Raw genomic sequence first — 16,311 nt, 5'->3', positions numbered from 1 at the left:
CACCTGGGAGACACACCAAACATGTGGAAGAAGGTGCTCTCGTCAGATGAAACCAAAATCGAACTATTTGGGCACAATGCTAAACGATATGTTTGGCGTAAAAGCAACACAGCTCATCACCCTGAACACACCATCCCCACTGTGAAACATGGTGGTGGCAGCATTATGGTTTGGGCCTGCTTTTCTTCAGCAGGGACAGGGAAGATGGTTAAAATTGATGGGAAGATGGATGGAGCCAAATACAGGACCATTCTTGAGGAAAACCTGTTGGGAGTCTGCAAAAGACCTGAGACTGGGACAGAGATTTGTCTTCCAACAAGACAATGATCCAAAACATAAAGCGAAATCTACAATGGAATGGTTCACAAATAAACGTATCCCGGTGTCAGAATGGCCAAGTCAAAGTCCAGCCTGAATCCAATCGACAATCTGTGGAAAGAGCTGAAAACTGCTGTTCACAAACGCTCTCCATCCAACCTCACTCAGCTCCAGCTGTTTGCAAAGGAAGAATGGGCAAGAATTTCAGTCTCTTGATGTGTAAAACTGATAGACACATACCCCAAGCGACTTACAGCTGTAATCGCAGCAAAAGGTGGCGCTACAAAGTATTAACTTAAAGGGGACGAACAATATTGCACGCCCCAATTTTCAGTTATTTATTTTTAAAAAAAGTCTAAAATAAGCAATAAATTCCGTTCAACTTCACAATTGTGTCCCACTTGTTGTTGATTCCTCACCAGAACATTAACATTTTTAATCTTTATGTTTGAAGCCTGAAATGTGGGAAAAGGTTGAAAAATTCAAGGGAGCCGAATAATTTCGCAAGGCACTGTATAAAACTCAAACCTCTTATAGTCTATGGGGCTCTTCGCATGTATGTTTCTTGTGCAGCTGTCACCGCGAAAACACGGAGGTATGGACAATTTTGATCTGAGTCATGAATAAAATTGACCCATCCAAGTCTATAGGTCCATGAAAAAAAAACATGAAAATTGATTTTTTTTGGGGCCTACTGGGAGAATCACTGACATCAGAATGAAGCCTTACAGATAACTTTGGACACTAGTTATCTCCAGAAGACATCCAGTTATTTACGGTCAGTTAAGTGTTTACTCCTGATCTGCAAAATAAGAAATGTTAGAACAATCCATTCACAGAGTCAATTGCCACTTACCACCACTTTCAGACAATTTCCCACGATATATCTTGTCCTCCACGACGTCAGTCCAGTAGAGAGTGCTCTGATTGAGGTGGAAATCCAGGGCAATAGTGTTCCTCAGCCCTGGCACAAGGACGCTGTAATCCCCCTTATTCAAATCTATCCGACGGATTTCATGGCGATTTGAAAAGATGATGAACGGTTTAAAGGGATCTAAAGAAAAGAGGAGACAAAAGTTTGTGGTCAAGTTCTCAATTCCGTACTCCAGTCACAGTCATAGAACTATCACAGCGCCACATCTGGTTTTTATCACCTGTGTCATGTCACTTGCCAGGTTTCTCACGTTAATAAGCTCAAGCTTAGTAAAGTAGATGAAAAGGACGATAAAAACCTGTTAAATACTGATGTATATAATCTATACCCCATAGCTTTTGTACCACCATACTGATTGCATTGCAGAGTAGGATGATAAAAGACATTCTTAAGGCTACAAATGGATTTTCCATCTTTGAGAAAACTAACTAGAAATCTTTAAGTAAATAAGCTTGTAAGTGCAAATTCACTAACAAGAAATAGGCCTGTCCTCCATGCATTTTACAAGCTCATTAACCTTAAGATTCAAAGCTGATTGAGTGATGAAATATCCATTTCAGACCAGGAGGATATGTTTGAGCTAGGCTTTAACTAGACAACACAGCAATGCAATCCTATTGCTCCCCCTAAACCTCTTGACAAGTGCCCATGCTGCCGCATATTCGCTCGGTGGTTAGCAACGTTACATGGCAGAACTTGGCTCAAGTGTTCAAATCAAGACCAAGGAGATCACCTGAATGAAGTTTCCATGTTCCCTCACCTCCAAACACCTAAACAATTCAAATTGGGAGACAATGTCTTTATGAAACTGTAGAATATGTTAGTCCTATAAAAGCAACACAAGTCAAATAAAAAGTACCCCCCCAAAAGACATCTGGGAGGAGCTATCACTTTGAATAGTCTAATACTACGAGTACTATGCAGTCATGTGAGGGGATAAATGCTAAAATACCGAGCCTTTTCAGCCTCTGAGGAACGCTCAGTGAAGATCTCGCTTGCTTGCGAAGTGACCAAGTGAAGCAGAGACTAGCGCCCCAAGGCTCACTATACAGCAGACGGGGCTGTCCGCTGATGTCAGCCCTCTTTGGCACTTCAATAACTAAAATTAAATAGAGGAACGCACGACTGAGTAATTTAGAGGACTGTTGCGGCCCATGATAATTATTACGAAGTGAAAGCATGATATAGGTCATTTTCTGCACCATTTCTTATTAGCCAGATTAAAGGTTTATTCTGGTAATAAGAAGTCATTACCTATTCATTGGGTGAGGGATACCTTGCTGATCGCAAAATATCTCCAATGCAAAATAATCCCAAGATTGGGGCGATGGAGCCCCAAAAACAGGACTCTACAGCCCCATCTTGGATAAAGTAGAGGTGTGCATGGTTCTGCAGGGCTTTGTCCTGGAGTATCCAGTGGTTGGATCCCCAATGATACAGAAAAAACTTGGCACACCAAAATGAATTTAAGGACTTTATTATACAAGCAATCCAAAAAATCCCAAAAATGTAATGTTTAGACCCCTACATTTGGGTCTTTACCATACACAATAGATTCTTGAGCAGGAATGTGCCTTTAAGATGGTGACACTTTCAAAATCACCGTGAGTTCTATAGATAAATCAGATTGCTATTCTGTATAGATAGAATGGCGCAGTATAGCAGAACATCTTACATTCTAGAAGATCTCACGGTGATTTTACGGTGTCACCATCTTAAAAGTCAAATTCCTGCTCAAAAATCAATTGTGTCTGATGAAGACCTAAATATAGGGGTCGAAACGTTACATTTTTTGATTGCCTGTATAATAAAGTCCTTATATTCATTTTGGTGTGCCACGTTTATTCGATATCTAATGACTGATTTAAACCCTTCTTGAGCACCCATAATTCCAAGTGTGCCATAAACCATATTCTACTTGGACCCCGAATGATCAGAAAGTTGTCCTCTATCCTATGTCGGGAATAACCCTTTAGCTAAAAGTACACTATTATAGTGCAGCAAAACAAAGTGGTGGTTTTGTGATGAAGAAACCAACTTTCCTTTAGCAGCATATTTTGAGATAAAGAGGTCTAATGATATTTAATGATGAGCCATTAAGATTCCTGCCCGGTGAAAGTAAACATGGCAGCCATCGCCTGGACGTTGGTAAGGGCCAGCTGAGGTCCACAAAAAATATTTATGAAATGAAAGATCATAGGTGGGATAAGGTCATGAAGGAGCTGTATTGGCCAGCATTGCTTCCCACAGTGTTTTCAAAGCAGCTGAAAACATAACTGCACATTTCCAGCTCCGTGACCATCTTCCAAGAGCAATAGTCTCAATACAATGCCTGGAGGCAGCCGGGGTGAGAAGCCGCAAATAATCCAAATGGCTTTCTAATTCTTCAGCATATTAAATGTATATTAGGACGGTCACATATATTTGGATTTCTAATGAATAAATACTTTTAGTATGCGGTAGCACAGATGGGCTACAGCGGCAGCAACCGTGAATGCAAAAGGAAAATGCTATGCACATCTTCTGAGCAAAGAGAAAACCTTGGTCTTGGCACCCAGTCCCGAGCACAATGGTGCTATTATACGGGTCTGTTAATATGCTGACTGCGCCTCTCTGAGGACGACAAGAGCGGGATGAATGGCTGTGTCACTGTTTCTTTTGGCACACGTTTGGAGCACACTGAACTCATTGGGGTAGGACTAGTGCTCCCAGGTCATGGGATAAGCAACGATGCCACATGTATAGAAGCGGCATTACCCAGGAGAATGAGGACCTAGATTCTAAGCTCAGCTCAACAGGAAATGCTGCTGGATTTCGGAGGGGCACAATCTTAGTTTGTTTATCTTCCCTTCGTCGAAACGTCTTAACTAAAACCACAAAACCAGAAAGATCTTACTGTTCAAACAGGGCCATCAGCATGTAATACAGCTGCAGTGGACATATTGGTAACTTTACAGCAAATTCTTCTAACCCACACTTCTAGAATTTGGGGCATTTGTTTTCTCTTTTAAAGTAAAAAAAAATTGAAAGGAAAAGGAAGGCAATCCAGCAATCTCAAAAGTTAGAATCCATAGAAATGTATTGAATCATTAAAAGAACGAGGAACACTGCATGGTAGAAAAAAAATTAATGAATTAAAAGTGTATATACTGTACATGTTACTGCGGTTGCGTAATTAAAAGTGTATATACAGGTTAAAGGGAAGGTGTCGTCAAAAAAATAAATAAAAAAAATGTAAAGTATTAATATTTTAATGTTTTGTTTAAATATTATTAAATGTTTTTAATTGAGCAAAAGCTAAAAAAAAAAAAAAAAAAAAAAAAAAAAAAAGATTTTATAAGTTTGATATTTTCCACTCTTAAACACTAGGGGGAGCAGCTGCTGAAGTCCTACTGTACAACTACTGTATAACTAGCTCACATTACAGCTGCAGTCAAGGTGGGTGGAATCTGCTCTCCTGTGTGTAATGTCACCATCCCCCTCCCAATCTGGGGGTTTAAAGAAAAGGATAAGAGAGAACGAAGTTTAGGGACACGGGGCAGAGCTATTTTGTTGATGACCACAAAGTGATCCTAATGTCTAAAGTATCACCGAGGACCGCTGGCATAGTGCGCCACAGTATACTATGCCCCGCTGTATACTGTTCTCCGCTGTATTTCGTGCTTCTCAGTGCTCCGCTGTATACTGTGCTCTGCTGAGCTGAGGCTTGATGTGAGCACATCAGAGCGAGGGAAATGGCAGGGGAGAGGGTAGTGGCGGCGGGGAAAGTGCAACACACAACATACACTGAGCTGTTTAAAGATGGCTGTGATCTCCTCCCTCTGCTGTGATCTGGACAGCCCAGCAGAAGCAGTGTCAGTGTTAGAGAATAGGGTCGCAGCCCAACAACTGTATGTTATGCGCAGGGAACTGCCGTATTTGAGGTGAGTAACTGTCGTTACACACAGCAAATCCAAGATGGCAGCCCCCTGTTTCAGAAAAACTAGAATTTCAATAAAAACTAAGTAAATAGTGAATTTAATTTTGCATTAAAAATACTTTATTTCATAATCACTATTATTAATACAAAAATAAAAAAAAAACAACACCTTACCTTTAATGATGACGCGTTTCGGACTGTCGTAGTCCTTAGTCATATCATACGATATGACTAAGAATATGACAGAAAACAGACAGTCCGAAATGCGACCGCATTAACATGTATATACATTTTTAATTCATTATCTTTTTTTCTACCATGCTGTGTTACTCATACTTTTAACGATTTAATAAATAACTATGGTTTTTAACTTTTGGGATTGCTGGATCACCTTCCTTTTGCATTAGCTCACCCAGTAGCCTCTTGGACTTGGATCCATTGAGTCCTACCTCCATTATACTTGGGACGATCAGATTACCAAGTATGAATTGGCTAAGTATATTGTGCTTTTTTTTTTTTTAAATAAAAATGGAATACTAATTTACTAATTTAGATCCTCCAAATACTAATATTAAGGTGGCAAAACGCTGATATCTACCAGTTTTCAAGTGGTGTTCTGCAAAGGTCTGACTGATCCTCTACAGTTCTATAAGAAGGATCATGCCTATGCAAGAAGATTGCCAGCACATTAATGGAGAATCTAGAACTAAATATTATTTAGGATCAAACCACAGGAATGAGTACGGTCAAGTCCTTACTTAAAAGAGGGATGTCTCATGAAGAAGACCACTGTACATATGCCCCATTAAGGCATATAGATATTACAGAGGGGTGATTTGAATGAGCCAGAATGGTGACCCACTCTGGAAGGACAGCTTGCTCTAGAGCAGGGTTCCCCAACTCCAGTCCTCAAGGCCCACCAACAGTGCATGTTTTCAGGATTTCCTTAGCATTGCACTGCTGTTGGAACCAGCACCTGGGCAGGTAATTACATTAACACCTGTGCAATACTAAGGAAATCCCAAAAACCTGCACTGTTGGTGGGCCTTGAGGACTGGAGTTGGGGACCTCTGCTCTAGAGGCCATCTGATTAGTCACAAAATAGGAAGGTGGGGATAGAAAGGGATTAAAGCCAGGGAGGCAGAGGCTTGGGAAGTGCTCTCATCAAACCCAGACCACTTAACCCTCAAATGTGTGTGTATATATATATATTAAAACAGCATTTTTTTTTAGTCAGAGAGCAACAGATTGAAACAGTAATTGTGTGGATGACATTCTCTTTCACATAGTTTACATACCTAGACTCTTGCAGGTATCATGGTCCGGCTCCAGTATCCAGCCATCGTAACAAGAGCACTTGACAGTAAACTTCTCCTGCTCACACCTCTGGCTGCAGCCCAGATGCTTGGGGCAGTTATTCTGGATCTGACATGTCTTGTTATCAAAACCGGTCTCCATCCCCAGTGGGCAGGAGCACACGATACCTTCACCAGGGGCCACTGTACAGTTGTGACTACATCCACCATTGTTTAAGGAGCACTGATCTGTTTAAGAGAGATATATGGGACATCAGAGGCTAAAATAGAGAACATGAATTGGCGGCCATGTCTTCAGCATAGGCAGTGTAATGATTACTGTATGCCAGCTCCAAGGCTAAACCCAGCGAATATGTGTGATGTAAAGAGAAAACAGGGGGACCTTATGTTCGTGAAAGAGACAACTTAAATAAGACATCTCACACCTGCTGAGAGGCGTGGACTACTGACCGGTATCATCGGCGTCAAGCACAATACCTGCAGATATGTGGCGTTGTAGAGTGATCGGGAAAGTTTTCCTCCAGTGCCGATGTGAGAAGTTGGGAGTCACATTTTAAATCTTTCTAGAAATTCACAATCCTTGGCAGGCACTAGTGATAAATATCTCTATTTACTGACTGCTGTGGGACAGTAAGGTCTACTCAGCTCTGTATACTGCCTGCGCTGACTGCTGTGGGACAGTAAGGTCTACTCAGCTCTGTATACTGCCTGCGCTGACTGCTGTGGGACAGTAAGGTCTACTCAGCTCTGTATACTGCCTGCGCTGACTGCTGTGGGACAGTAAGGTCTACTCAGCTCTGTATACTGCCTGCGCTGACTGCTGTGGGACAGTAAGGTCTACTCAGCTCTGTATACTGCCTGCACTGACTGCTTTGGGACAGTAAGGTCTACTCAGCTCTGTATACTGCCTGCGCTGACTGCTGTGGGACAGTAAGGTCTACTCAGCTCTGTATACTGCCTGCGCCGACTGCTGCAGGATGAGAAGGTCTACTCAGCTCTGTATACTGCCTGCGCTGACGGCTGTAGGACAATAAGGTCTACTCAGCTCTGTATACTGCCTGCGCTGACTGCTTTGGGACAGTAAGGTCTACTCAGCTCTGTATACTGCCTGCGCTGACTGCTTTGGGACAGTAATGTCTACTCAGCTCTGTATACTGCCTGCACTGACTACTGCAGGATGAGACGGTCTACTCAGCTCTGTATACTGCCTGCGCTGACGGCTGTAGGACAATAAGGTCTACTCAGCTCTGTATACTGCCTGCGCTGACTGCTGCAGGATGATAAGGTCTACTCAGCTCTGTATACTGCCTGCACTGACTACTGCAGGATGAGAAGGTCTACTCAGCTCTGTATACTGCCTGCACTGACTACTGCAGGATGAGAAGGTCTACTCAGCTCTGTATACTGCCTGCGCTGACTGCTGTGGGACAGTAAGGTCTACTCAGCTCTGTATACTGCCTGCGCCGACTGCTGCAGGATGATAAGGTCTACTAAGCTCTGTATACTGCCTGCGCTGACTGCTGCGGTTTAGCAGACTACAAACTGCTGACAGCATATACTCTGTATACCATCCAAACTACATAACACATATGACATTGCAAAAACTGAATTTTCCAAGCAGCTTTCAGTAGATGTCATTAGCTTCTTTGAAGTGAATCTTTTAAGGAAGTTGTCAGTTTAAAGAAAAAGATGCCACAGGAAAACAGTGCTTAATATTACCAAATAACTATTACTTTATGAAGCCACTATCACTTCCGTGCCTCTTTGCTGCTCACCCAAATTTTTTGTTGACAGAACTGCAGTGTCACAGCTGGAAACCATCAGTGGACTCCGCGGTACTGCAGAAGAAGACTGTACGGGATATGCTAAACGCCACTGATAGGCTTATCCATCATGTTGTGCACAATATAATAGGGGGATTAAATGGTTAAATGTTTTTTTGTCAGCTTCAGGCCTTTTCCTAACCCCTCTAAGGTGATAAATGAGCCCCCTTCTGATTTTAACCTCCTGCTGATGCTGACATTAGGCTTGAATAAGCCCTAGCATGTGTTGTGCAGGATGGCTGCGGGGGCAGCCGGGCAATGCCCAGAAACTATGATGCGTGAGTCCTATAAATTACTATTTGATCCATGTACTACATTTCATAAGTGATGCACCGCTGGCCGGGTCGTACACCATTAACATCTCTACATGGCTGATGTCCACATTGTAAAGGTTCTGAATATTAAAATGAAAACATAAGAAGAGCAGCAGGAATAGGACTCACCACAAAGTTCTCCTTCATCAGAGTCATCTCCACAATCATTGTTGCCATCACAAAGCTTTTCAGGAGGTAAACAGATGGAGGTGTTTTGTGCACATGTGTGAGATGGAGGTTTACACACCAGCATGTGGCAGTTCTCTTCATCGGAATGATCTTCACAGTCGGTATCACCATCACATACCCAGGCTTTACTGATGCAGCGCGCTGTGGTAACAGAGGACAAACCCAGGAAAATGGGGCTGTGGCCAGTGAAAGATATTTAAAGCACTACTAAACCTAACACACAGGTTACCTAAGTCACCGACCCAAAACACAGGTTATCTGAGGCAGGGACCCAATAGCCAGGTTACCTTCAGCATGGACTAAATACCCATGTTACCTTAGGCAGGGGCCCACTACCCATGTTACCTTAGCCAAGGGCTCAATAGCCAGGTTACCTTAGGCAAGGGCCCAATACCCTGGTTACCTTAGGCAGGGACTCAATACACAGGTTACCTTAGGCTGGAACCCTATACCGAGGTTATCTTAGGCTGGGACCCAATACACAGGTTACCTTAGGGAGGGACCCAATACCCAGGTTACCTTAGGCAGGGGCCCAATACCCAGGTTACCTCAGGCAGTGATCCAATACCCAGGATACCTTACGCAGGAATCCAATACCCAGGTTACCTTAGGCAGGAATCCAATACCCAAGTTACCTTAGGAAGGAAACCAATATACAGGGTACGTTAGACAGGGGCAGACATACCATTAGTACAACCTCTGCAGCTGAACAAGGGCCCCAGTGATAAGAGGTACATTTGCACCTCCAAATCAGCAATTTGATTTTGACACAGAAACGAGTGCATTATGAAGAACTATTGGATGGTAAAGGCCCCATATGCTGTTCTTATAGGAGCTCTATATGTCTTTGTCCACCCTGACTATAAAATGACTAAAAGTCATTCACAAATATATATGGAAAAGTGTGTGGAAGATAAAAATAGGCAATTTTGAGAGGAAGTAATTTCTTCAAAGGACCCTACTAAACACAAGGAACCTGCACTGACAAAATAGTTGCACCATATCACGTGTTCGTCCGATCTCTTCTCCTCACCAGAGTCTTTGCAACCAAATTTGACATTGGGGTCGCAGGCATGTGTCACGCCATCGCAGTTCTTCTCATCACTTGTATCCATACAATCTGTATCTCCATCACAGCGCCAGCGGCTAGGAATGCACAGGCCATCTAGCCGGCACTGGAACTCATCTGTATGGCAACCACCCGGGGGTCGAGTAGCTGTGAACATGGAGAAAAATGAGTAAAGATAGGTATCACTTCTCCATTTGCTGTGCTAACAATTATTTACCTAAATCTACTTGCTGTGGCCTAAGAAATATGAGCCTCTCACCTTGGTTGGTGCAGTTGGCGTGTGTCTCGTCGCTGTAGTCCCCACAGTCATTGTCCCCGTCACAGGTCCAGTGCTCCGGGATGCAGCGGCCACTATTGCATTTGAACTGGGTGCTGGAACAGGAGTGACTACAGCCGTCCTCATCACTGTTGTCTCCACAGTCATTGTCTGAATATAAAGAGGAAAGGATAAAAGGGGTCATCACTGACAAAGCATCCACACCAAAGAAATAACGTATAATCTTGCAGGAAATCTACTGCCACTGTGGTCCTCTGAAAAAGGCGGAGGTCAAGAATATGCATTATTACAGTCATTTTTGGCATAGTAATTGCAAGAATAATAGACAAGGAAGAACAATGCAGGTTATAGCTGCTAAGGAAGAAAGAAGGAAAAGAGTAAGCACAAACATCCAGGTTCAAGACCAACCCGTAGCTGACGGCACGGCTCAGGTACTTCACCTTTAGAGGACAATGTTGTCCCTCCAAGAACGGTTACAACTCGGGACTCCTGGCTCTGTCTACCTTGTGTGGTGCTCAGACAGGTCATCAGATAACGGTATTCACATTGGGGTCATAGGACTGCATTCTGCAGTACCCCAAATATGTCAAAACCCACAAAACGTAGACAGAAACACAAAGCAATGCTTGTAGGAATATATAAAGCAGTAAAACTGAAGCATAGCGGCATAGTCATTAACCAGATCACAGACACGTGATAATCAGTTTTGGGTATCAGTGATAAGGTCAAATATAGTGATTTAAATAAGCAAAGCTGAGCACCCCCTCCCCCAAACCTAACTTTGTAGAAGGAAAAAGTCTAATATCTACAATTAGGAAAAAAAAACCACAGAAACTGCATAGATCATTACATGCACCATATCGGACAGGGAAAAAACTGTATGGCTAACAGGGGCAGCATGTGAGGTGGCTGTGCGAAAGCTATACATATTCTGTGTAATCAATAGAAAAACATCCAGAAAAATGGTTTGTTTGTTTTTTTTGTTTATTTTTTTCTTTTTTATATTATTTGGCTCAGGTTTATTTGTTGCTAAAGCAATTAGTCCCTAAGCTCATGGCGTGCAGGACATGCAAAAGTCTTTAGTAATTTGGTAAATATGAAGTCAAGCTCTCTAATAAAATGTCTCTAAACACACTGTATCCAGTAAGCCAAACTGCAGATTATGGAGGCCATTTTAAGAATTCTACTAGTTGTTTAACATTAAAAAAAAAAAATCCTAGAACCTCTCGGGCTAACAAATATGACAATGACAGGAGGAATCCCAAGGAAAAAATGTAACAAAACAAAAATTCCTAACACTTACTATTTATTATACATTAAAACACTATAAAACGGATGTACCCAAAAAACTCCAGACTGAAGTAGTACTACAGCAGAGAGCAATGAAAAGTGAACAGATTGGCCTGCTGTAATCCTAAGCCAACAACACCTACAAGGCCCTGGTGCCTCCCCTAGGTGCTGACTCTACTTGTCCACGGAGGTTGGCAACCTAGATAACGCAAATACTGTCCCCACTCAGCATCGACTCGCCCTAGGAATCCCTGGTAGAATCCCTAAGCTCAAAACCTGCCAGTACAAAATTATCCACCAACAACTAGCTAGACCGAGACTTGGTTAACTAACCGTACCAACAAACCCATAATGATAATAGGAATCTAAATATACACTAAACAATCATTCCAAACTCCAAGCTTGAGTAAAACAAAGATGTCTTGAGATGAAGTGGATGCATCCATTCAAGCATCAAGCCTCCTGAGGAACCTGGAATTCAGGAGAAACGCGTTGAGGCCGCACTATGGAGATAAACTTCTAAAGGGAAGTCCTCCTGTTCTTTATTAACACTTGCTTGATCATATCTTTTTTGCTCACTTGAATTCTGTTGTATATCCAATGCTATACCCTTGCTTTATGGTCTTCCTGAGTATGGAATCATTGTTCAATGTATATTCCCATTATCATTATGGGTTTGTTGGTACGGTTATTTAACCAAGTCTTGGTCTAGCTAGTGGTTGGTGGATAATTTTGTACTGTCGGATTTTGAACTTAGGGACTCTACCAGGGATTCCTAGGGCAAGTCGATGCCGAGCAGGGGTGCCATTTGCGTTATCTAGGATGCTAACCTCCACAGACAGGTAGAGTCAGCACCAAAGGGTAGCACCAGGGTCTTGTTGGCTTAGAATTACAGCAGGCCAATAATTTTTTACTTTGTCTCTGCTATAGTACTACTTCTGTTTGGAGTTTTTTTTTAGGTACATCCTCTTACAGTGATTTCACATATACTCGATAAATAGTAAATTTTAGGAATTTTTGTTTTGTTATTTTTTTTGTAGAACCTCTCGGCCGATTTCTGGTATTGAAGCTTAGCCCTATTCGCGTGGGAATGAGCTGCAATACCAGAAACAACCCAAGGACAGAAATGGCGCCATTTCTGGAAAAGAGCAGATCATTTTTCTAACCCTGAACACCCTTAGGACACAGAACTCTAAGGATTGACACACTAATTTATAATATCCATGGAGATTCCATGTCTTGTTTTAACAGCAAGGCATAAGAATGAAGCGGATATATGCCATCAATGGACATAATATTGAGGGGTTAATAAGCGTGTGACCAGCAGGTACCAAGAGATGGTGGGATAACTGTTGCTGAAACTGTATCTATATTATAGGACTAAAGGCTACAAGGATCTGCTCGTCTGATGACCTTCTCCAGCAAAATGATGAGTCAGGATTGTGACCCTGCTTTCTTACAGAATATTGGGTCAGTGACAGTGTACAGGACACTACTATATCCCTAGCTGGCGGGATGGTGCATGTTGACCTATGCACTAACCGGCAGACTTTGTACAGTTCTTTTCGTCAGAGCCATCCCCACAATCCTTTTCTGAAACAAAGAGAAACCAACCAAAGACAAGACAATCGAGACATTAAAGTCACAGAAAAGAGGAAATTACAGACATAAAACATAATTACAGGTGACAAACACGAAGTGCACAAAAATGAACAGGCAGCATCAATCATGGAGAGACCAGTGGGCTCAGTAACATACGCTCCTCCATCAGAGCGTCATAACCTCATAGGTGGCTGTCATCCTGCAGGACATTCTCTTGTATGAACTAACACTGGAAGAGAAAGCTCCTTCTGGTGTTACAAGTGGCAGAAGGGGGCGAAAGTAATTTTCCAGGGGCATAGTGCCTGACATTAGGGGCATATCTGGCCAGCGTCGGTCAGTAACTACAGAAAGGGTTACCACGGTTTGACAGCTAAGGCCCCAGTGGAAATATTGGAGAAGAACTGTCCTGCAAGATATTAAATGGATATATATATATATAAGCACACCTAAATATATCTATCTATCTATCTATCTATCTATCTATCTATCTATCTATATAGATATATATATATATATATATATATCTCCCTCTCTCTCTCTCTCTCTCTCTCTCTCTATATATATATATATACACACACACACATATATATACACAAACATACATTTTGTTTTTCATTCCATTTATAGATCCCTTATATGTAAAGGTTTGCATAACTGAGAAGCCTGCAATTGGAATTTTTATGTCGTCTATAGACTGGTGTCTGCAGTGCTTCCTAACCACAGGTACATTCAACAAATATCTGGTCATAAGTGCTGACACAAATGCCACGCTCAATTTATCTGCAGAAAGCAGCCAACATCCGTGCTTCACGGCACATTGTTCATTACCATAGATCTGCACTGACTGCACCTAGCAGGGGTAAGGTTATGTCATGAACAAGTTACTTAAAAGGCGTTTTCCTACAAAGTTCAATTTAATCCATAGATCTTAGAGTACTAATAAGTTCCACAATTGGATGCGTTTAAAAAAAAATGTTTCTGTGCTGAGATAATTTTATATGTGTGTCCCTGCTATGTACTGTGTAATGGCCGTATCTCACCGTACAGGGACATGGTCTGATCATACCACAGCCCTGGGCAGGGGAGGAAGCAAAAAAATATACAGACAATACAGCACGGGATCACAAATAATTCTTTCCTTGAGGTAAAACAGGTTTTAAAAACAGCCAGGGAAATGTTTTACCTCACAAAAAGAACCAGATATGATCTTGTGCTGTAATATCTTTATACTTTATTACTTCCTCTCATGTCCAGTAGATGTGGTATGATCAGACCATATCCCTGTACGGTCAGACACGGCAATTACACAGCACATAGCAGGGAAACATATATAAGATTATCTCAGCACGGGAACACATTTTTAAAACCCATCCAATTGTGGAAATTATTATTCCATGAACTATTGATTACAATCAACTTTGTTAGTGGGAAAACACTCTTAAAGCTTCTAATAGATTTATATCAACATCACACATCTTGTTCTGTAATTTTTTTTAATTATTTTGATAGAACATTTTTCAAACATTTAGAACAACAAAATATATGGGTCCCGTACAAATCACATACATAATAGGGTGGAGGTAATTGTCCCACCCCTCTCCCACGGGAACACAAGTCCTGGAACAATTTGTATAGGGAGAAACTGAAGAGAATCTTCTGCAATATATAATCGTCCTGTAATTCTCGTCTCTCCCATACACCACATTGTGGAGCTGTTTTAACTGCCCACTTCAATGGAGCTTTAACTAAGCAGCTAAAACAGCTCTGCAATGTGGTGTTTAGCAGAGGAAGCAAAATAAAGTTAACAAGTGTACTACGACAATTCAAAACTTTGCAAAGGTGCATTAATAATAAAAAATATAGGTGCTTTGTAACTTCTGATAAAATTCCATTGTAATTTACCAAAACAGAGTAAAAAAAAAGAAAAAGATGAACAACACAGCTTTTACGGTAATGGAAATCAAATTTACAAATGTTTTATGCTAATTTGTACATTATTTATGCAACATTTATAATATATGTTTTCCTATTATAACCGAGGATGACTTAGCAGCTCCTGACAAGGTGGGACATAAGAGGGAAAATCAATTTATTGATCATCCTACTATTACCCATTAACGTCAGTGACATTTATGTAGACATCAGGCAAATCAAATCACATATTGAATAGTCATCTGGGGAAAAGTATCACTTACCGTTATCGCAACGCCAATTTATGTTGATACATCGGCCGTTGGTGCAGGTGAACTGGGTAAGAGGGAAACAGGTCGGGTATGCTGGCAGGGAAAGGGTGAAAAGGTAAAATCACTTTCAAATCATTGAAATGGAAGACTCAAAAGAAAAGATTACATTTATGGGTGCAGGTCCAGCGGCTGCTTTATGCTTTATTCCGATAGTATCGGGATCATTGTTTCTGGGTAACCAGCCATCACTACAATAACAGGACAAGCCTATCTTGTAGTCTGCCTGGAAAACTAAAACCATAAGAATACTTTTCCTTTGGCAAAAAGACTATTATATCCGATATTTTCAAGCTGACCGATAATTGTAAAGTATAGTAACAGAAAAGTAAAATACTATGGCCGTCTTCATACATCCACTAGAGCAGGGGTCCACAACCTGTGGCTCGGGGGCCCAAGATGCAAGGCTCGTGGCCATCTTCCAGCTTGGTGTAAAAGCACTAGGTCCAGCAAACAACTAAGAAGAGCAGGTCTCCAGAGTAGCCTCGCATAGAAGTACATATGTGATTGGGGGTAATGTAGGACCCCTGGATCTTGGTATACAGCCTCAGTGTGATTTCTGTGGAAATGCTTTGGCTGTCATTGTACTGTACTTGTAATGGGGTCTATGAGTGACACTATTGTGTGGGAGCGGTAGCTGGATGTGGTTCTCGACCTTCTCAAAGATGAATGTGGCTATCACGGTCAGAAACGTTGATGACCACTGCACTATCGGAAGAGTGGAAACACACCTGGATAATCCCATGGCTGTGCTACCAGAAGCCCGCATACATAAGCCGCCCAGCAACACAGTCCAAAATGTTGCAGCTAGGTTCATCACCCCCTCCTCCCCAAAAAAAAGCTTGCAGAACAACCACGCCTTGCACATTGTCCGTCTGCCCATTATATAAACAATAACTTACAAATTGCTGACATCTCGTGCTTTTTTTTTTTTTTTTTAGGGGGAAATGTTTAAACGTTGCAATCAAATAATGAAAACTAAAGAGTCGTTATCCCCTGAATTCCCCAGCTCTCCAGGAA

The 16,311-nt window shown here is 41.8% G+C and overlaps 1 protein-coding gene across 4 annotated transcripts in view; it reads right to left on the bottom strand.

Moving 5' to 3' along the window:
• Positions 1–16,311, bottom strand: part of LRP1 (LDL receptor related protein 1) — a 494,504-nt gene that overhangs the window by 196,217 nt on the left and 281,976 nt on the right. For all 4 annotated transcript variants that reach the window (XM_075337062.1, XM_075337061.1, XM_075337063.1 and 1 more), the window contains 6 exons: positions 15,247–15,327; positions 10,142–10,309; positions 9,847–10,029; positions 8,754–8,954; positions 6,470–6,715; positions 1,175–1,372 (listed from right to left, as the gene is read on the bottom strand). In XM_075337062.1, the coding sequence (XP_075193177.1) occupies positions 1,175–1,372; positions 6,470–6,715; positions 8,754–8,954; positions 9,847–10,029; positions 10,142–10,309; positions 15,247–15,327 (1,077 nt within the window). The remainder of the gene's footprint in view (positions 1–1,174; positions 1,373–6,469; positions 6,716–8,753; positions 8,955–9,846; positions 10,030–10,141; positions 10,310–15,246; positions 15,328–16,311) is intronic.

This window comes from Anomaloglossus baeobatrachus, chromosome 2, assembly GCF_048569485.1.
Source record: "Anomaloglossus baeobatrachus isolate aAnoBae1 chromosome 2, aAnoBae1.hap1, whole genome shotgun sequence".
Taxonomy (NCBI): Eukaryota; Metazoa; Chordata; class Amphibia; order Anura; family Aromobatidae; genus Anomaloglossus; species Anomaloglossus baeobatrachus.
The sequence above is the reverse complement of the archived record's forward strand: the minus strand, read 5'-3'. Positions and strand labels throughout refer to the sequence as shown.